At 38.2% G+C, this 14,864-nt stretch overlaps 1 protein-coding gene across 1 annotated transcript; it reads left to right on the plus strand.

The window, feature by feature from the left end:
- Nucleotides 1-4,871: 4,871 nt before the first annotated feature.
- On the plus strand, nt 4,872-11,925 carry LOC309835923 (intron Large complex component GCFC2-like; the record flags this gene model as incomplete). The annotated part of the gene is given in 3 exon segments (XM_082675640.1): nt 4,872-4,896; nt 9,266-10,320; nt 10,324-11,925. Coding segments are annotated over 3 exon segments (1,998 nt in total). The 3' UTR covers nt 11,242-11,925.
- Nucleotides 11,926-14,864: the final 2,939 nt, after the last annotated feature.

The following is a 14,864-nucleotide window of genomic DNA, read 5'->3' on the forward strand; positions in this document are numbered from 1 at the left end:
GTATAACTGATTCACTTTGTTATAAAGCAGAAACTAACACACCATTGTAAAGCAATTATACTCCAATAAAGATGTTAAAAAAAAAGTATATAAGAATTAAACCGTTTTTAAAATATAACGTTATCCAAGATGTTAGCAATAAGTAAAACCGAGAAATATCTACTATACATGTGGTAAACTGTTACAAATCAAATGGGGAAAAATCCTCCCTACAAGTATTAAAAAGATATATTAACTCACAAGAAAAGAAACAAATAGAAAAGCATAATATATAGAAATTCACATTGTCTAATAATACAACTCATTACATTGAGGTGTCATTTTTAAAAACCAGGAAGTTAGCAAAAATACAGAAAGAAAAGAGGAAAAAAAAAAGACTACCTAAACCCCGTGTCGATGAGGGCTCAATAAATCATGTATAACATCTATCATGAGCTTTAAGATATTCCTGCATTTTGATACCGTGGCTCTATTTCTAAAAATCTACTCTGAGGACGTAAGCGGATGTGTAGAGAGAAGTATGTGTACAAAGCCTTTCATCAAAGTCTCAGAATAAGGAATAATACTATAAAAACAAACCATACTTTCCAGACTTGAGAACTACTTAAGTATTTCATGCAAATGTATAGTAATCCATTAAAATGAATGTTTTTGAAGGAAACATAGAAAATAACTTTTTTTTAAAGGCGGGTAAACAGTTATGATGATAGCATGGTCTATGCCGGTTGGATCAAAGCCTAGTTACAACTGGAGGATGCAAAAACCTGGAGCAGGGGTTACAGTCTACTAGGCAAACTGATCAGACCCTTCAGTGAAGGGCCTTGGGTGAGCCTAGTGCCAAATCATTGAGACTCCTGGTCACATAGGCAGGAAGGTCACTTGGGCTTCAAAGACAATGCTAACTTATTTCCCAGATTTGCCTAAGGTAAGCAAGTAAAGGCGATTATCATGTAATGATGATGATGATGACATCATTATATAGAGAGTATTATATATATATAAAATCACATATATATGTATATCACATAAAATCCTGTTAGTGACACATGTAAAAAAATAAATTTTCCAAATACCTCTTCCAATAACCTCTCTTTGTGATTGCCTTTAAGTCCGAGATACAGCAGCTTTGGAAGAAAGTTCTTCGCATGTTACTAATCAACTCCAAAGTGGAAGAATAATTTTTAGAAAGAAGTTGAAAGTTCCTGAAACAATTGTAATTCCAGTTCCATGATACACTTTAGCTATGAATAAATAGGCATTGTAGAGAATAGTTTCACTGGTATCATTTCTGAGGTCACTCACTTATCTCTTGCTAATTTCAAAATGAGCACGTTCTTGTTTTTCTGACTAAGGTACTCAAAAGTAATTTCAAGTAACCATATAACCTTTTATTGTAAATTTCTGTGAGTTCAGTGAATTGCATTTTAAGTGGAATGCCAGTTTGTGGAATGATGTCACGTTTGTATTTTAAAATTTAAACAAAAGCGAATTGTCCTTCTATTGTTAATGACTGTAATATACCAGTTTAGTGTTATTTAAATAGATTTCAAATAACTTTCTTGTAGTCGTTAATCATTTTAGTAGGTGGCATGAGGTCAGCCATCAATAAGCACGTGAAAGTGTTGCAAATGAGGCTCAGGGATCAATAGAACATTCCTCTTCCCATGGAAACACAGCCTACTCAGATGGCTGCCCTCCCTGTTCCTTTCTGTTTTGTATTTATGGTACATTCACAGGCACATTTTTTATGGAAAAACTGCCAAATTAGGGAAGTTGACAAAATGCATCTCACCAACATCATGACAGAGATGGCATTTGTTATAAAGAACATATCCTGAGAGAGGCAGGAGCAGGCATTACAGAAGCTAAGGTTGCAAAGTAAAGTTCTCAGCCTTTAATGGGTATGTGTCATCAGTGGTCCACTTTCTTTTGCATGTATTTTTAAATGTATTACAAAGGCATACACTCATCTTAGTATGTGGAATTCTGTTACGGGTTTATTTTAAAAGACACACATTTAAATATGTAGGCTTTTGTTTATCAGGCTGAGACAAAACATTACCTTAATAAACGTCAGCTTCACTTTTGTTTCTTAGGCATTAAAACATTTTAATTACTGATAATTAATGGGAATATAAGTTGTTTCATGAAAAAATACAAAAATATTTACTGCTCCATTGCATAAAATAGATTTTCATATATGGTGTCCTCCCCCTCCCTTGTTAGGCAGAAAGTAGATTTGTATTTATTATAAAGTTCATTACCATGTCTACAGATACATGTGTTCCTGCATATTTCATAATTGCCATTGTTTAACATAAAACATTTTACAAACTGTTTAAAAATGTTAAAGTACTTTTGTGGTAAAGAAGTGAAAAGAGAGAGATTTGAGGAAAGAAAGGAATCCCTTTGTTGTTTGTGCCTTTAATTATTTTCTGGAGAGATATTATAGGAACCACGTTTGCTTCTGTGTACCTCAGTATTTGTAGATGACCTAGAAATTTACAACAGGGGTCAAGCCTGGGCTTGAGAGAAACCCATGAGAAGAGCCCTAAGCTAGAGAGAAAGAAAAGTTTAGAAATAAGAAAAGTGATTTTTTTATAAAAAGCAGCATGCACATCACCCCAGGGGGTGATCTCTAGCAATATCCTCTTTACTCATGTAAATACTCAAAAAGAAAAAGAAAACAAACAAGCAAAAACCCCCTCAACTCTTTTGAACTTAGAAGGAAAATATAAAAGCCAAGAAGGAAATTCTCTAATGTTGCACTTTGGAGTCTGCGTAGGGGTCTTGCTTGCCGCCTATTCTTGACTCCCTTGGGGGAACATTTCTTGGGAAGAAACTGGTCCTCCCAGCAGTCGCCAGAGCACTGATTCCCAGAAGGTGTAACGACGTGTGTGGCTGGGACAGGGAGAAAGGGTTGCCACTCATCTGTTGCACAAGCGCGAAGCTGGAGCAGGCATCTGCTGGGACGCAACGGGCGACCAGCAGCTCACCCCAGGGCTTTTGGAAGATAAAACGAATCAAGTAGAACCCGAGGGTGTCAAGACGGGTAATCGCTAATCGCTAGCTAAGATTCCGCGTGGACGCCACTCTCTATTTTACAAATGGACTCTCCAGTCCCTGGGTCGTGACCAACAAAGCCTCCGTGAGTGACAAGCTGGGAATCACCGCGTCGCAGTGGCAAGCAAGTAAGTTATTGCCAACTTTGCCGATATATATGTTTTTCCTCTAAACACTTGGATCTTATTCTCAGATGTGACCATTAAAGTGATTGCCAAAAGATAACTTTTATCCTGAAATCTCAGTACGCTGATGGGAGCATCCATCTCTCTCTCTCTCCCTCCCTCCCTCCCTCCCTCCCTCCCTCTCTCTCTCTCTCTGTCTCTCTCTCTCTCTCTCTCTGTCTCTCAATACATCCCACCTGAAGCCACCGAACTTCGCGCTCCTAGGCTGGTGCGCGTTTGGGGTTTTAGTTGATATTTGGAAACTTACTGATTTCCTATGCCTGTTGCAAAGACAGAGCTGGATGAGGGTGGGTGGAACGCTGCCTCGTTATTTATTCATTGCGACTGTCTCCATTGTTGACACTAGTAGCAAGCCGCAGACGCCTGCTCTTGCAGGGGAAGTCTGACACCTTGAGGACGGGAGAGCGGGTGCCGGGACCCCAGAAGAGCCAGAGTGAGAGAAGCTTTGAGAGTTACGGGGTGAGGGTGGCTGTTACTTTTTCAAGTCAGGCGACCTGCCGCCCGGGTGCTTGTTTACTAGGGTGGGAGCAGGGTGCTCAGAAGCCGGGTCCTGACGCGAACTGGAGTCGGGCAGCCTGCAGAGCTCGCCCGGAGCCTGGAGGTGTGTCTGGCTCGCCTCCAGGATCACTGGGTGGGTTCTGGCCACCGGCAGGGCTGGATGACCGCTGGTTTGTGGTGAGCTCGCCTGCCCCCAAACACTTCGTTCACCCCAAACATTTGGCCCCGGGAGGCGGAGGGTATTCCTGGACAGCCGAGCCGGGGTCCTGCCCTCGCGCGGGTCCCATCCACCGCCAGGCAGAGCGGTGCGTGGGACGCGCATCTTCACGAGTGGTCCCCTCCGAGCCCGGTCTGTGCGGACCCCGAGTCAGGCAGCCGCCGGAGATGGAGGGAGGGGTGCCTTCCTCTGGGTTCATCGGCTGACAGCCGTGGGAACGCTAACTTTATCCGGAGGGGTCCGTAAGGGCGAGGGTGGGCGAGGTTCTCCTCCCCCGGAGCTCACCTCCCCCTCCAGGGCCTCCCCTCCCCCGCCTCCCATGGCATCACTCTCAGAGCATCCTCACTCCGCCCAGTTCGGTGCCAGCTGCGTGGGCTCCAGCTTCGTGCGTTTTCCTTGGAATGCTCCAAAACTCGGCGGAGACTAAGGAAATCCCGTTGGAATTTGCCGGGCGTGCTCTCACCCGGCAAAGCACCCGCGCCGCCGACCTTGACTCGATCCCTCTTCAGCCAGAAGATTACAACTTTGCAGGTAAAGAGGGTGTCGCCTCAGAGCTCCATTTGACCCGAGCTATACCTCGCCTGCTTTCTGGGATCTCGGTTAAGTTTCTCAAGCTGCCTGGGAAGCCGGCTCTCTCTTGGGAGGCGGACATCCCTGGGGGGTTACGAGTTCAAGAGGCTCCGGCTGCACGGTTTCTCTTTAAGGCTTGGGACTGGGTCCGTGAAGCTTTCTGTGATGGACCCAGGCTGAGCTGGAGTTCTCAGCCTTTCACCGCAGCCGGCTTTAAAGCAGGGGAGAGGGCAAAGAGTGAACCCCCAGTGTGACTTATATGGTACTCAAAGCAGCAGCAGCCACGATATGGAGCTGGGAAAGAAGGCTGTTTTTAGCCTTTTATGCATTTAGGGAAAATGGAGATCTTGGTGGCCCCTGGGCGTATATAAGTGAGCCCTTAGATTCTGGTACCTAAACTGGGGTAATGAAGAAAGGATAGTGATCAATATCCTGTCGATCAATTATACTCTGCGTCATTTTCATTCTCTATCAAAAAACAGAAACACTTATCCGTGTCGCTGGACCCAGGCTAGGGATTCCTAGTTTGCTTGGCAACTGAAATTCCAACTAAGCCAATGACCCTGTTTGCTACTTGGCTGAATCACTGAGATTTGCTGCACAACTTGTTGTTCTAGCTGAGAACTCAGCTGCCTTTTGTGATGAGGTAACTAGAGACTACTGGAAGGGGATGGACGGTTGGGAGAGATTGAGACAAGGGAGCTCCGTGTCTTGTCTGTATTCACCATGCTGTATCCACTATGGTGTAATCCTGTTCACATGGTTTCTTAGGGTGGCCCTTCGTGGTTAATATCCACAGGGGACAAATGCAGCAGGTCGCTTACTCTGAGTAAGCACCAAGTCAAAGGAGCAGGGGGAGACAGAAGCAAGGTTTACTTGTTTTATTAAAAGGAAATTTAAAACATACTTGTAACACTGAAAAAAAAATTCCGTTCTCATATACTTTCTGGATTTCCTATTACAGTAATTGCTGCACAAAACATATTACAAATTCTTTAAGAGAAAAGGGTAGCTAGAGTTTGTTGTGTGTTTTTTCTTAATTCTGAATTAGGGAGAGTAAGAGTGGGTGGATATGTTAAAACATTGAAATCGTCATCACTGTGTTATGGTTGGCTATTTATACTTAGATTTGTAATACCTACTTCTGTTCACCCGGACAGTAGACCAAGAAACACATCTCTTTTAAGTATGGAAGGCAACTAGCAGTTCGAATATTAGAATCAAAATTTAGTAAGATATTGCTAAAGAAGCACTTTAAAAACTATATTTATAAATTAATGCAGTTAATGCAAATCAGTATGTCGGTAGAAGTTAAATTGGCTTTATCAAAGTATTTTATGCAAATGCCTTGAATTAATGGACGGTTAGTACAGGTAGAAAGCAAGCAAGCACTTTCATTGTTCATGAATGAGACCACAGAGCTGGAGACTCTTTCAGTAGAGCTGATCAGAGCTCAGCTACCCTGCTAAGCTTGCCGTTGTGGAGTGAAGTGCCAAGAAGGTTACACACAAAGAGAAGTACTAACAGGTTAATTAAATTGATACATAAGATGTACTTAATATTCATTGAGTGAATGAATATTTAGTTAGGTAGGCAGACAGTTTAAGGCATAGCAAGAAGATTTGTAATTGCAAATTTAGAAAAGTTCTTCCACTTAGTTAAGAGCTTAAAGGAACATGGGCATTCATCAAAGCATAATTTATCTCAGCTCAACAGGTAAAAGAAACATGTATCTTTAGTAAATCCTGTCAAATATTAACTCTGAAAATCTTGGTTTTTGAAAAGTAAGTTTCAATTTACTTGCTTAATGGTCATTCTCACAGATATAAGAGGTGGAATAAATTTTCCATTACTTATAAGCTTTAACATTTTGTAATTTTTACATTATTTGTTTTTCTGTGGCAGTTATTCCTATAAAGCCAAGTTCAAAATGCAAAGAGAAAACCTTGAGAATATTAAAGTTCTATATAAATTTTATGGCCACTTTGATTATTAAAATGGTAAGAGAGCAAATAACTATCCACATAAGATAAACTTTATTAACGCATACTTCATATAAGTAGGAAATACCAGACATTGCTTTTATTCTTTCTGATTAGGGGAATTTGAATATCATGTTCAGTACATACATTTTAAACTTTTAAACTTAAACCCTATTATAAATGTGATAAATTTCTATTGAAGTATAATAATAACCTCTAGGGATGCACTGATTAACCCCACTGAATTGAAAATACTTTCACAAATATATTGTAGAAAATATTGTCATAGTTTTATGCCTGCATGTTTAATTGTCAGGATAATTTATGGCAATTCAGATTATCAACATTATATTTAGCAACTGAAAACTGACAATCTGCCTTTTCTAATTAATTCATATATTGGAACAAAAATAAAGACATGCACACTTTTGTTCAGTAGTTAATATTGTGAATATCAGTGCTCCAAGAGATAAAGGATTTTGTAAATAAAGATATAGAAGAAATGCTAAACACTAGCTAGGAAAGTAAAACTGTGGACTGAATATTTTCTTATGAAAATGTGCTTGGTTTATTTTTAAAAACAAGCTAGATGAAGGGAAATATAATAAACTGTTAACTTTTCTTTTTTTCAAAATCATAATTGCTGAACATTTTATGAGATCAGATTCTAATGTGCATCTTTTCCTCCCACGTTGTATTGTCTGGGCCAAACTGAAACTCGTGTTACTCACCTCTTTAATATCTATGGAAAACCTACCATAAGCATTTTGGTTCTTATTAAAAATGATGGGGCTTCCCTGGTGGCGCAGTGGTTGAGAGTCCGCCTGCCGATGCAGGGGACGCGGGTTCGTGCCCCGGTCCAGGAAGATCCCACATGCCAGGGAGCGGCTGGGCCCGTGAGCCATGGCCGCTGAGCCTGCGCGTCCGGAGCCTGTGCTCCGCAACGGGAGAGGCCGCGACAGTGAGAGGCCTGCGTACCGCAAAAAAAAAGATGACGAGACAGCTCAAAACAAAAACCTTATCTTTTCACCTCATTTATGCTTCATCATGCCGCACAACACATACTCATACCAAATAAACATTAAAACTTGTTAATTCAACCCAACTTAAATTGGACATTTGCTTCTGTCTAGTTGTGATGAAAAACTGCTTTAGAACTATCTTTCCTCTCCTTATGTTTTCTAGTTCTAATCCTCCAAGATGCATTGAGACCTTAATATTTTAAGAGATTTGAGAATATTTTGATCAGGGATGTAATATCATAGCTGTATCTTTTTAATCAGTACAAATAAAGACCTGATCTCTGAAAACATTAGTACTACCAAAATACTGTACGATGAAAAAATACATTTAGGAGAAGAAGCTCTTCATTTGTGAAACTGAAAATTAAAGACACATGCATTGGAAATGTATCAATTTAAAACTACATTGTTCCATGAACTATTCAGTAAATGTAGATATACTTAAATTTTTTAAAAATCTCAGTCATCCCTCTGAAAGTTCAGTTTCACTTAAACAGGTTATAAAAGAGAGACAATAGTTTCAGTACTTGATATTTTCTTTTAACTGATATCCCATTAATATTAGTATATGTTTTGTCAATCCTTATAAAAATGTTTTGCAGTGTCACTGAGTAACGGCTTCTTGAGAAGCAACAGATGACACATGGGCACAGTTTTATTCATAAAATTAGAAAATGTTAAGTAAAATGTTAATTTAAAAACATGCTTTGATGGCTTTATCTAGCACACTGCATTCTTTTTGAGAAATGGCAAGTGAAATGTAATGAATCAGATATGCATTCGTTACACTCTGCCTGTAGTTTGCTATGTTTTTGAAATATGTTGAAAAAGTTACCGTAAGTCATTCCTTGAACAAATATTATCAAGAGTAAATTTTACTTAAGACAGGAAAACAGGAACTATTATGAAAAAAGGAAAGGAGGAAAAAGAGAGGGGGCCATTATTTATGGGTACTTAAGGTATGCCAAGAGCTATGCTAGAAACTTAGAAAAAAATATTTTTTCTCACATTTATCTTCACATCTTCACTAAGGTATTATTACTACCTTTTAACAAATCTGAAAAGACTAAATTACTAAAAAAAAAAAAAAATCACAAAGCTGCTTTATGGTAGAGTCAGGATTTGAACCCATGTCTACTTGATTCTAAAGCCAATACTCTTTTTCCTTGATTCTTATGGTCTCCAAAATAAAATTAGTAATCTTTTAACAAGATCCATAAAGTCATTGTATTCTTGCAGCCATTTATTGCTTGAATTTTTCAAATGTTATAACACTGGGACATAATTATGAGGCTAGACCCCATTATGAGGCTAGAATTTGAAACAATACTCTTAACTAAAGCTCCATGGGTTTTGAAGCAGAGCAGGAGATGAGCTACTCAGCTCAAGCTAGTTTCTTAAAATTATTTCCTTTCTTACTCTCAAATCTAAATGTAACATATGTGGAAAGAAAAAAAGGCTTATTTTCATGGATAGCATTCAAGGTAATAAATTTTTAAATAGTCATGAGATTATAATTTCTAAATAAAAAATTGTCATTCAAAACTTTAGAACATCTTCAGGCTGTTGATAAAATGTCTTTGTACAAAACACAGTCATGTGGACAGTCTCTTTGGTGGGACTAATGGCAGACTCCGGAAGGGCTCATGCCAAGGAGTACTTCCTAGAACTTCTGCTGCCAGTGTCCTTGTCCCCATGGTGAGCCACAGCCACCCTCCACCTCTGCAGGAGACCCTCCAACACTAGCAGTAAATATCCCTGATGCAGCTTTTATTCAGGCAGCCTACCGAAAACGTGAATTGGCCAGGGCCCAAGAGGACTATATTTCTTTGGATGTAAAACATGCCTTCACCATCTCTGGTGTGAAGAAAAACACTGAATATCCTGAGAGTGAGCCTGATGATCATGAAAATATAATACCATTTACCCCAAAGCCTCAAACACTTAGACAAAAGATGGCTGAAACAACAGCAACCAGAAATGAAGAAACAAGTGAAGATAGTGAAGAAGATAAAAAATATCAAGATATTTGGGAACAGCAGCAGATGAGAAGAGCAGTTAAAATCACAAAGGGACGAGACATAGATCTTTCTCATAGCAGTGAATCTCAAACAGTGAAGAAGTTTGATGCTTCCATTTCATTTCCACCAGTAAATTTAGAAATTATAAAGAAGCAACTAAATACTAGATTAACATTACTACAGGATACTCACCGCTCTCACCTGAGGGAATATGAAAAATACATACAAGATGTCAAGAGCTCAAAGAGTACCATCCAGAACCTAGAGAATTCATCAAATCAAGTTCTAAATTTTAAATTCTATAAAAGCATGAAAGTTTATGTGGAGAATTTAATTGACTGTCTTGATAAAAAGATTATCAACATCCAAGAAATAGAATCAGCCATGCATGCACTCCTTGTAAAACAAGCCATGATCTTTATGAAACGCAGGCAAGATGAATTAAAACATGAATCAGTGTATTTACAACAGTTATCACGCAAAGCTGAGACGTCAACAAATAGAAGCTTGGCTATAGATGAAAAAACTCAATGGATTTTAGAAGAGATTGAATCTCGAAGGGCACAAAGAAGACAAGCAAGGGTTCTTTCTGGGAATTGTACTCATCAGGAAGGAACATCTAGTGATGATGAACTACCTTCAGCAGACATGATGGACTTCCAAAAAAGCCAAGGTGACATTTTACGGGATCATAAGAAGATTTTTGAAGACGTACACAATGATTTTTGTAATATCCAGAATATTTTATTGAAATTTCAACAATGACGAGAAAAGTTTCCTGATTCTTATTATGAAGCTTTCATTAGTTTATGCATTCCGAAGCTTTTAAATCCCCTAATACGATTTCAGTTGATTGATTGGAATCCTCTTAAGTTTGATTCCATAGGTTTAAAACAGATGCCATGGTTCACATCTATAGAAGAATTTATAGATAGCAGTATGGAAGATTCAAAGAAGGAAGATAGTTCTGATAAGAAAATCTTGTCTACTGTCATCAGCAAAACAATTATTCCTCGACTTACAGACTTTGTAGAATTCATTTGGGATCCCTTGTCAACCTCACAGACAACAAATTTAATAACACAGAGCAGAATGATTTTTGAAGAACATTCCACTTGTGAAAATGAAGTTATTAGTAAAGGCAAACAGGATTTACTTAAACCCATTGTTTCAAGAATGAAGAAGGCAATAGATGATGATGTTTTTATTCCTCTATATCCAGAGAGTGCTGTAGAAAACAGAATGTCACCACATTCAAAGTTCCAAGAAAGACAGTTCTGGTCAGGTCTAAAGCTCTTCCGCAATATTCTTCTTTGGAATGAACTCCTCCCAGAAGACACTTTGCAAGAGCTAGGACTAGGGAAGCTGCTGAATCGTTATCTTATTATAGCTCTTCTCAATGCCATACCTGGGCCAGATGTTGTTAAAAAGTGCAACCAGATAGCAGCATGTTTACCAGAAAAATGGTTCCAAAATTCTGCCATGAGAACATCTATTCCCCAGCTAGAAAACTTCATCCAGTTTTTACTGCAGTCTGCACGTAAATTATCTACAAGTGAAATCAGGGATGAAGTCAAAGAAATAATTCTTATTCTGGTGAAAATAAAAGCTTTGAATCAAGCAGAATCCTTCATAGAAGAATATCACCTAGACCATCTTAAATCAGTAATTGAAGAAGTTTGAGTGAACTTTATAGGAAAGTACTAAAATGAGGTTTTAATATAGTCACACTTGGCTCTTTTGCTTGGAGAAAGAAGGAAAAAAAGAAAAAATGTTGCCACTTCTTTATTCCCAGTAATGGAGGGGAGGATTTGCAACACCCAAAAAGCAGGACTCTGTCTTTCCATTCCTTCCACCTTCTACCTTCTGGTATCATGAAAGGCTGCCCCTTTTTTTTGCAGTGTTTGCAGGAATTAGACACACAGGAACAGTAAGAGTTTAACATATTTCCATTTCCATTTGATTTTTCCATCGACTTTTCCAACTTAAGAAAGGAGTTGAAGGAAGCTTGTTATAGCTGTTTTGGCCTTGGATGGTCTTCTGTCCTGAACCATAAAAACCTCTTTTAGTTCTCTTCATTTTAACTATCTCTGTTTACAGATGAGTTTAAATGAAAATCTTAATCGGGATGAATTACTTGTTAAGTATTCTGATTAAGGCATTTTAGGGCTTTTGATAACTAATGCTTGTCAAATTGTTCTTCAGAAATGTGTACCAATGTATTGTACCAACAGAAGTCTAAGAAAGGTCAATGAATCTCTACCAGCAATAGGTATTTTCTTTTTTTTAACTCACTTGCACTTAATAGGTGAAAAAAATCTTATTTTAATGATTTGTTTTGGCTATTAGAGAGTGACTACTTGTCTTTTGGCCATTTGTAATTCTTTTTGAAATATCTATTCATCTTTTTCTTATGGATTTGTAAGAGCTTTATATTTTAAAGATATTGATGTTCTGGGAATTCCCTGGCATCCAGTGGTTGGGACTCTGCACTTTCACTGCCGAGGTCACAGGTTCGTTCCCTGGTCGGGGAACTAAGATCCCGCAAGCCACACAGCACGGCCAAAAATAAAAACAAAAACAAAACAAAGATTAAAAAAAAAAAAAAAAAAAAAACACAGTCATGTTAAGACAGGTTTATATTGCATCTTATTAGTGTTATATGAAATTTCTAGACAAGTGTTTGTTTTGTTTTCGTTTTAAGTTCCTAATTATTTTGCATGTCCCTTGGTATTTAATGAGGGGAGTGCTCTTTCATGCATCCCAGAAGATATCTGTCAGCTGGTGGCACATTTTAACAAACTTGCCATGGGTTTTTTTTTTCTTTAAACCTACACCTGAATTTAAAACCAATGTGCTTAAATCCAAAAACCTGTTGATGTCAAAAATGGAGGAAATAACTTTTTTGAATATATATCATACCATTGCAAAAATTAGCACTGAAGTGATATCCATTCAGTAGATATTGTTTGAATATTAGTAAATGAATAATTGAATAAATAGACGAGTGACGCACAAATTAGATCTTCATCTTTGCATTTGCTGGCAAAGCTCCCTCTGTACAGAATAACTTTTCCCTTATTGCTTCCTGTCAAAATGTTCTCCAGGCACCAAAACCTAGCTCAATATCACTGTCTCCTTGAAAGTTTCCTTTATGTCTCCAGGTGTCGCGCGTATAAACACAAGCGAAACCCTTGTTATATTCTGCCTTGCAGATGGGTAGAGGTATATCTCCTGAACTAGACAGTAAACTCCTTTAAGAAACCCAGAGAATGGTCAAAAAATGTGTGAGGTTTTTTCTTGCGCTACACGGGCCTCTCACTGTTGTGGCCTCTCCCGTTGCGGAGCACAAGCTCCGGATGCGCAGGCTCGGCGGCCATGGCTCACGGGCCCAGCCGCTCCACGGCATGTGGGATCTTCCCGGACCAGGGCACGAACCCGTGTCCCCTGCATCGGCAGGCGGACTCTCAACCACTGTGCCACCAGGGAAGCCCAATGTGTGAGTTTTTAAGTGACTTTGACTGTCAAAAATATTACGCTTTTGCAATTAAGCACACTTAATTTATTTCAGTTTTATAATTCCATTGCGAGCATATAATTGTGAGCATATTTATTTAACTAATGAAGCCATTAGAATGATAACTTTGCACTTATGTGATATAGTGAGTACCATATTACTTCCTATGTTATAAACATAACCCGCCATTATTCAATGGACGTAAATTTCAGTCAACTTTTATGTCCATTATTCAATGGACATAACTTTCAGTCAACTATAATGCTCATTTTCACAGGATTTATATAACCAATTATATTATTAATGTGCTTTAGTTTAAGTGGTGCTGTGCTGAAATTCTTAGGAGGGAGTTTAAGTTCTATTACACCATGAGAAGTGTGATTAGAGTTGAAAGAGGACAAAACAAGTATTTCTCAGGAATACCTACTGAACTAAAAGTCAGAGACTTCTTTGGTGTGATTAGATTTGGTAAATTAAGCTAAAAATTCATGTCAAAACCTTGACAGTATATGATGTCCAACTGTGGGTGGCATGAGCTATTATTTTTTGGAGGGTGGTTGGTGTATTTTTAGTCTTTTTATTCTACTTAATTAAGAGTAAAATTCTTACAAATGAAAGTGTATGAACAGTGTTCAGGTACTCTGCTACACTTTTAATATATTTTACCTCTAAATGATAGTGGAGAAACAACACAATTGCGTAAGCTAGTACCCTGTGCATACCAGGATCATAGTTCATAGCTCATGGGATCGTAATTTTCATTTTCACAGAATTAAGATAATTAGTGTTCAACATATGCTTTTTGAATGGGTGAATGGAATCAATGAATGCATGGGCGATTATTGTCAGCTGCTATGCTCAGCCTGTGTATTTTAATATGCTGTACCTTCAAGGAACTGGTCACGTACCAATATGAATCCCCCCAAATAGGATAGAAGGATGAAAGGACAGGCGTGGTGCATAGTGTACACTGAGTGAAGGATGGAGAATCCATCATGCTTTATATATAGTCATCCTTACTGTTTGTGAAGCATGGGTATCATTTTATGTAAAGTTCCCTTTACAGAAAATCTTTAGGCTGTATGAGCTGAATATCACATTGAAGGCTACACTTTAAATGAATTCTCTTCTGTGATAGTTGTAGTTTGACAAGCAATGTTGGGATTCGTTTAACTGTAGAAATATATATATATATGTATATATATATATGCATTTAAACATATACCAGCCCTTAAAACCTGCATTTAAATTCATTAATTAAGCATAAATTATATATATCTCCATCTGTATGGACTGTATATGTATATATATGTAAGCCTGTACATATAGCTATATATAATGCTATATAAGTAGTACAGAATGATACAGAGTGGGAGATTGCTCCTGGGGATGAGTTCTTAAGATGATGCTTACAGAGTAATTATCAGAGACAGGGAGATAAAAATTGTTAGCAAAGAGGGTAAAGTAGCCTATAAAAGACAAAAGAAGTTTTTTGCCAATGTATTAGTGTCCCTGTAGAAAGGTTAGGTATGTAATGAATGGCTTGGAAGTTCATCTAATTCAAAAGTCTTTTTTTAAGCAAATGCTCAAATCTTACCAAATGATTTTTTAAAATACTATATACATATATGATACATATACACACATATAGAATGCTTCATGAAGGACTTATTTAATGCATGGCAATCACTCTACTAGATGCTGAGCATACAGAGAGGCACATACTACCTTTTGGTTTAAGATTTCCAAAAAGGATTCTCATAAGCCTCTTAACATGTTCTAGTGTCCC

The sequence above is a fragment of the Grampus griseus genome, assembly GCF_964374135.1.
Source record: "Grampus griseus genome assembly, chromosome: 18".
NCBI classification, from domain to species: Eukaryota; Metazoa; Chordata; class Mammalia; order Artiodactyla; family Delphinidae; genus Grampus; species Grampus griseus.